At 45.6% G+C, this 7,938-nt stretch overlaps 1 protein-coding gene across 1 annotated transcript in view; it reads right to left on the bottom strand.

Moving 5' to 3' along the window:
• Window positions 1-4,891: 4,891 nt before the first annotated feature.
• The window catches only part of LOC115125050 (WD repeat-containing protein 7-like), a 37,008-nt gene continuing 33,961 nt past the window's right edge, over window positions 4,892-7,938 (bottom strand). The window contains exons 5-6 of the mRNA XM_065016231.1: window positions 7,193-7,369; window positions 4,892-4,948 (exon numbers count right to left, since the gene is read on the bottom strand). Coding sequence (XP_064872303.1) covers window positions 4,892-4,948; window positions 7,193-7,369 — 234 coding nt within the window. The remainder of the gene's footprint in view (window positions 4,949-7,192; window positions 7,370-7,938) is intronic.

Below are 7,938 nucleotides of genomic sequence, written 5' to 3'. Positions count from 1 at the left end.
GTAGCCTAGTGGTAAGAGTGGAGGGGCGGCAGGGTAGCCTAGTGGTAAGAGTGGAGGGGCGGCAGGGTAGCCTAGTGGTAAGAGTGGGAGGCGGCAGGGTAGCCTAGTGGTAAGAGTGGAGGGGCGGCAGGGTAGCCTAGTGGTAAGAGTGGAGGGGCGGCAGGGTAGCCTAGTGGTAAGAGTGGAGGGGCGGCAGGGTAGCCTAGTGGTAAGAGTGGAGGGCGGCAGGGTAGCCTAGTGGTAAGAGTGGAGGGGCGGAGGTAGCCTAGTGGTAAGAGTGGAGGGGCGGCAGGGTAGCCTAGTGGTAAGAGTGGAGGGCGGCAGGGTAGCCTAGTGGTAAGAGTGGAGGGGCGGCAGGGTAGCCTAGTGGTAAGAGTGGAGGGGCGGCAGGGTAGCCTAGTGGTAAGAGTGGAGGGGCGGCAGGGTAGCCTAGTGGTAAGAGTGGAGGGCGGCAGGGTAGCCTAGTGGTAAGAGTGGAGGGCGGCAGGGTAGCCTAGTGGTAAGAGGGAGGGGCGGCAGGGTAGCCTAGTGGTAGAGTGGAGGGGCGGCAGGGTAGCCTAGTGGTAAGAGTGGAGGGGTGGCAGGGTAGCCTAGTGGTAAGAGTGGAGGGGCGGCAGGGTAGCCTAGTGGTAAGAGTGGAGGGGCGGCAGGGTAGCCTAGTGGTAAGAGTGGAGGGGCGGCAGGATAGCCTAGTGGTTAGAGTGTAGAGGCGGCAGGATAGCCTAGTGGTTAGAGTGTAGAGGTGGCAGGGTAGACTAGTGGTTAGAGTGTAGAGGTGGCAGGGTAGACTAGTGGTTAGAGTGGAGGGGCGGCAGGGTAGCCTAGTGGTTAGAGTGTAGAGGCGGCAGGGTAGCCTAGTGTTTAGTGCGTTGGACTAATAACCGGAAGGTTGCAAGTTCAAATCCCCGAGCTGACAAGGTACAAATCTATCATTCTGCCCCTGAACACGCAGTTAACCCACTGTTCATAGGCCGTCTAAATAAGAATTTGTTCTTAACTGACTTGCCTAGTTAAATAAAGGTAAAAATACATGGTTATATAACAAGCTTCTTAATGGAATACTCCTCCAGACCATGGTACATCTCAAATGGCACCCTATATAGTGCACTACTTTTAACATTTACATTTAAGTCATTTAGCAGACGGTCTTATCCAGAGCGACTTACAAATTGGTGCATTCACCTTATGACATCCAGTGGAGCAGCCACTTTACAATAGTGCATCTAAGGGGGGGGGGGGGGGTGAGAAGGATTACTTTATCCTATCCTAGGTATTCCTTAAAGAGGTGGGGTTTCAGGTGTCTCCGGAAGGTGGTGATTGACTCCGCTGTCCTGGCGTCGTGAGGGAGTTTGTTCCACCATTGGGGGGCCAGAGCAGTGAACAGTTTTGACTGGACTGAGCGGGAACTGTACTTCCTCAGTGGTAGGGAGGCGAGCAGGCCAGAGGTGGATGAACGCAGTGCCCTTGTTTGGGTGTAGGGCCTGATCAGAGCCTGGAGGTACTGAGGTGCCGTTCCCCTCACAGCTCCGTTGATTACGTTACGTTGCGTTAAAAGAACGACAATAGCTGGCTAGGTAACCAAGAAAATCGCTCTAGACTACACAATTATCTTTGATACAGAGACAGCTATGTAGCCATATAGAATAGGGTGCCATTTTGGATGCACTGTATGTGTGTATATATATGTGTAATTATACCGGTCTGAATCAATATGAATCAACATTCCACTTCAGCCTAGTCACTGTGTAATCATACAAGATACTGGTCTGAATCAACATTCAACATGAATCAACTTGAGTCATTCACACAAAAGCCTAGTCACTGTCCAGACATATTTTTATTTAACACAGAAGCCAAACACAAGTTTTTTTTATTTTTAACACAGACATTACAGTACGTCTTCATCAATATAATATATTATTAGGTGAACGATCGAAAGCACACGGCAGGAACACGACAGTTACAGAGCACCTTCAGAGCCAAACTACAACACAGAGACAGTAGGGAAGCTAGATCAATATCATCATCACCCTCATCACCCCCCCCCCCTCCATCGTCATCACCACCATCGTCATGATCTTCACCCCCCCCCATCGGCCAGATCTTAATCACCATCCCCATGATCACCCCCCACCCCCATGATCAACCCCCCCCACCCCCATGATTTTCATCACCACCCCCATCGTCATGATCTTCATCACCCCCCATCGGCCAGATCTTCATCACCACCCCCATCGTCATGATCTTCATCACCACCACCACCATCATCATCATCTCACTGGCAACACACTAGGTGATGTTACAGCCTATCAAATAAACGGCCGTTGAAGTCCTTTTTTTACGTCTCTCTATTTAAGAGGAGCTTCAGACACAGCGCTGACAGATCGATAGGATACTTAAAGCAGGAGCCAGTTTGTGTTTCAGCACAGAGGGAGTGTAGAGAAGAGAGAGAGAGAGAGAGGTAGGGTAGGTCTGTATTGGTCCTAGCTGCAGTTGAGCTATAGCAGAACTGAAAAGAGATATAGATATATTCCCAAAAAAAAAAAAAAAAAAAGAGCGACAGAATTCATTAATTCAAAAATAAATAAAGAATTGGATTGTAAAAGATTTCATTCATGCAAAAGCAGGGAGAAATTTCACAGAATGTTGTTGACATTTAGGAAAGAAACTCTGCAGGAAGCTACATTTCATCTTCATCAAAACTGAGGAGTAACATTGCATAAACTTCACATGTCAAACTTTTTTGTTTCAGCTTTTAAAATCTATATCGGAGAAACATTTCAGCCAAGCAAAAAAAAAAAATTAAATAAATAAAAAGTCAAAAAAAAAAAAACACTACTTGGTCCTCTTTATTAAAACAACATGTAAAACATCTTTGTGTAAATGTCACTCAGTCAAAACACTGCCAGATTACACTCCTTGATATCCACAGGACTGGGTGGGAATAGTTTTGGTGCTGGGTTGGGTCTCCTCTACTGCTCAGGAAATGAGGCTGCAGCAGACAGACAGGCAGACAGACAGGCAGACTGGGAGCCCAGCAGCTATCCCCATTGAACGCGGTTTCCAGTCTACCTGGTGTACTCCATGCTGCTGTGGCTGGGGGCCAAGCTTGGGGCTGGGTCATGTCTGTCTCTGGTTCAGCCTAATGACAGAGACTGGCTGTGGCTCAAGGAGGGGAGGAAAGGAGGAAGAGCAAGAGATCTGGAGAGAGGGAAGGAAGCCTCACAACCTTCTCTATACAGACATAACCTAATCCAACTAAAGAGGTGGTCGTGCTCTCCAATACACACACCATGACAGACAGTGCTCCATGTACACTAACAGTGTATTGGTGGGAATTCATTAGCCAAGGCAAGTATGTAGCTAGCAGCCTCCAGACAGGAAGACCATTAAAGGAGCAGGAGGTGGAGAACACTCAGCTTCTCCATCAGCTTGTCCTCTTCCAACCGTAACCATTAAGTAAGGGAAATGCAAAACTGACCCAAGATTAGCCTTCTAGGGACAACTTCACACTACACCTGAACCGCAGCCAATCACAGCGAGAGACAAGTGTTCCATACGTCTCCAGTCTTCTAGAGATGGAATGTGTTTCAAAACTCTACCGGTCAAAAGTTTGGACACACCTCACTCATTCAAGGGTTTTTTCTTTATTTGTACTATTTTCTACATTGTGTAATAATAGTGAAGACATCACAACTATGAAATAACACATATGGTATCATGTAGTAACCAAAAAAAGTGTTAAACAAATCAAAATATATTTTATATTTGAGATGCTTCAAAAAGTCACCCTTTGGCTTGATGACAGCTTTGTATACTCTTGGCATTCTCTCAACCAGCTTCATGTGGTAGTCATCTGGAGTGCATTTCAATTAACAGGTGTGCCTTCTTAAAAGTTAATTTGTGGAATTTCTTTCCTTCTTAATGCGTTTGAGCCAATCAGTTGTGTTGTGACAAGGTAGGGATGGTATACAGAAGATTCTTCAGGTGCAGTCACAAAAACCATCAAGCGCTATGATGAAAGTGGTTCTCATGAGGACCGCCACAGGAATGGAAGACCCAGAGTTACCTCTGCTGCAGAGGGTAAGTTCATTAGAGTTACCAGCCTCAGAAATTGCAGCCCAAGTAAATGCTTCACAGAGTTCAAGTAACAGACACATCTCAACATTAACTGTTCAGAGGAGACTGTGTGAATCAGGCCTTCATGGTCGAATTGCTGCAAAGAAACCACTACTAAAGGACACCAATAAGAAGAAGAGACTTGCTTGGGTCACGAAACATGAGCAAAGGACATTAGACCGGTGGAAATCTGTCCTTTGGTCTGTAGTCAAAATTGGAGATGGGATTTATTTAGAATTCAAGGCACACTTAACCAGCATGGCTACCACAGCATTCTGCAGCAATACGCCATCCCATCTGGTTTGGGTGTGGTGGGCCTTTCAACACACCTCCAGGCTGTGTAAGGGCTATTTTACCAAGGAGCGTGACGGAGTGCTGCATCAGATGACCTGGCCTCAACAATCCCTCGACCTCAAACAAATTGAGACGATTTGGGATGAGTCGGACCGCAGAAGGAAAAGCAGCCAACAAGTGCTCAGCATATGTGGGAACCCCTTCAAGACTTTTGAAAAAGCATTCCAGGTGAAGCTGGTTGAGAGAATGCCAAAGTGTGTACAAAGCTGTCATCAAGGCAAAGAGTGGCTATTTTTTAGAATCTCAAATATAAAATATTGTTTAACACTTTTTTGGTTACTACATGATTCCATGTGTATTATTCCATAGTTATGATGTATTCACTATTAATCTACAACGTAGAAAATAGTTTTTTTTTTTAAATAAAGGAAAACCTTTGAATGAGTGAGGTGTTATAAAACATTTGACCGGTAGTTTGTCACTCTGACAGGTCAGTTACCAGCCAATGGATGACGTCTTTCGACACCTCAGACAACTGCTCCGGTGCAGGAATAAAACACCACTGAGAGAGCTCTGTTTTTTAAACAGACGTACTATAACAAAGGAGTACCTCAAAGTTGTGTGTTAAGACCCACTGATACTCCTATGGTTCCATTCATCTCCTTCAAAAGAATTACAAAACATAATTTAAACAGCCTGGAAGTAAAATGAGATGAAATCCTCCTGCCAGTCACCTCTAGCCTCAGGTCTTTCTCACTTACTTTTCTCTACTTGACTCTTTCCATCTCAATGGGGTTTTTTTTCTTGCTCAGAGAAACTGCCAAAAAACTGCCAAAAGGAAAAACACAGTTTCAGAAGCTATTACTGTGGGCAGTGGAAAAAAGAGATTAAGATCTTCCAAGGTTGGAGGGAAGTCAAGTCAAGGCCATCAAAAGCAGTCTGACAAGATGGTGGGAGGGGGGGGGTGTACTTTTTTTGCGGAGAGAACTTGTGAAAAGCTTTGACACGCTTGGTCTTGCAGGTGTTCTCTGGCGTTAGAAGCTTTTACACGGCTAATGATAGGAACTTGACAGGAGCGGAGATGAGGTGGAGAAAAGTGGAGCAGGCAGCGCAGGCAGAGTAGGGAACTCACAGGGACCCTAAAAACACTCGCAGCCTGCTGCCGGCCAGGAGTTGAAAACAAGAAGAAAATAATAGCGTCTGCACACATTCCAGGGATATATAGTCAATGTAAAGTTTCTCTAAAATATATCCATACTCTCAGAAACTACAGTAGTATCTGTATATACTCTCAGAAACTACAGTAGTATCTGTATGTACTCTCAGAAACTACAGTAGTATCTGTATATACTCTCAGAAACTACAGTAGTATCTGTATAGAATCTCAGAAACTACAGTAGTATCTGTATATACTCTCAGAAACTACAGTAGTATCTGTATAGACTCTCAGAAACTACAGTAGTATCTGTATATACTCTCACAACCTAGTATCTGTATATACTCTCACAACTTAGTATCTGTCTGTAATCTTACAACTTAGTATCTGTCTGTACTCACACAACTTAGTATCTGTATATACTCTCACAACCTAGTATCTGTATATACTCTCACAACCTAGTATCTGTATATACTCTCACAACCTAGTATCTGTCTGTAATCTCACAACCTAGTATCTGTATATACTCTCACAACCTAGTATCGGTCTGTACTCTCAGAACCTAGTATCTGTCTGTACTCTCAGAAGCTAGTATCTGTCTGTACTCTCAGAAGCTAGTATCTGTATGTACTCTCAGAACCTAGTATCTGTATGTACTCAGAACCTAGTATCTTGTACGTACTCTCAGAACCTAGTATATCTACGTACTCTCAGAACCTAGTATATCTACGTACTCTCAGAACCTAGTATATCTACAATAAGAGGATCAGGGCGAAGGTTTTCGTCTTTGCTACGTCGTGGTCGTCCTATAGGACCCCGTGGCCCAATGTACATATTAATATGAGTATCTTAGCCCGACACATTATTCTAGTCAATATCCAACAGAGAAAATAGATAAGAGGTACGTAGTAAAAGGCTAACAAAGCAGCAACAAATAATGACGTCTTCATAGTGATATATTCTTCATATGATAACGGTCTTTCCTCTCGGACCGAATAGTGATACGTTCTGAACACGTTTTCCCTCTCGTTGGGGTGCTATATGAGGAGGGTAGGAGAGAACGGTTTGGTAAAGTGTTCTTGTTTAAAGGTGTACAGTTGCCGTAGAGGTGAGCAGGGGCGTGTCCTATTTAAACACACGGCTGAGATGATTGGTGCAGTTAAGATGAAAGCGTAACCCACACACACACCTGACCTCTCTATCACACGCAATACAAGTGACTTATTATGGTGTAAAGTTTACATCTAGAAGCCAAATCATCACACCAAGGGATTAGTTGACCGACCCCCCCCACCTCCCTCCTGGTGGGATTTGAAAGGACCAGACTAGACAGCAACACTAGCGGTGTTTCACTTTAAATAACAGAGGAAAGGAAATGTCTGGAGAGGAGAGGAACAACGGCAATTAGATGAAGTGGAGGAGTTAAACAGTGTAAACAGGAACATGAAATAGCAGTAATAGTAATCAATGTAAACGATTGATGCAAAGCCTTCTCATCTCAATCACTTCCTGGTTGTGGTGAGTGAGTTGCCCCATCCCTCCTCCTGGTGGTGACCGTTTAACCTCTAACCCCAGTGACCTCGTCCCCTGACCCGCCTCAGACCATGAAGCGGTGCTCCTTGCCGTCGTGGGCCATGAGGATGACGTTCGGTTAGAGGTCCAGATGAGGCGGGCCAGCTTCAGGGCGTTCTGAGAGCCAGGAGAGGCAGGCTGTACCGGGGGGACCTGGTAGGTCTTGATGCACTTCAGCTGAGGGGTAGAGTTCAGCATGCCAATACTGCCCAGCAGAGACGTATTCATCTGGAGAAAGGAGGAAGCAAGAACAAAAAAAGATTTTAATATTTTATTTATTAAATATTTTTTATCCATTTTCTTGGAGAGAACAGAATTCCTCTATTTACTTGATCAGCCGAAGGAGTTTAGGGTTCTCAAGGCCTTGGAAGAGTTTAGGGTTCTCAAGGCCTTGGAAGAGTTTAGGGTTCTCAAGGCCCGGGAGGAGTTCAGGGTTCTCAAGGCCCGGGAGGAGTTTAGGGTTCTCAAGGCCCGGGAGGAGTTTAGGGTTCTCAGGGCCTTGGAGGAGTTTAGGGTTCTCAAGGCCTTGGAAGAGTTAGGGTTCTCAAGGCACGGGTGGAGTTTATAGGGTTCTCACGACCCGGGAGGAGTTTAGGGTTCTCACGGCCTTGGAGGAGTTTAGGGTTCTCAGGGCCTTGGATGAGTTTAGGGTTCTCAAGGCCCGGGAGGAGTTTCGGGTTCTCAAGGCCCGGGAGGAGTTTCGGATTCTCACGGCCTTGGAGGAGTTTAGGGTTCTCAAGGCCTTGGAGGAGTTTAGGGTTCTCATGGCCCTGGAGGAGTTTAGGGTTCTCACGGCC

This window comes from Oncorhynchus nerka, unplaced genomic scaffold, assembly GCF_034236695.1.
Source record: "Oncorhynchus nerka isolate Pitt River unplaced genomic scaffold, Oner_Uvic_2.0 unplaced_scaffold_1078, whole genome shotgun sequence".
Taxonomy (NCBI): Eukaryota; Metazoa; Chordata; class Actinopteri; order Salmoniformes; family Salmonidae; genus Oncorhynchus; species Oncorhynchus nerka.
This window is presented reverse-complemented; position numbering and strand designations above follow the sequence as displayed.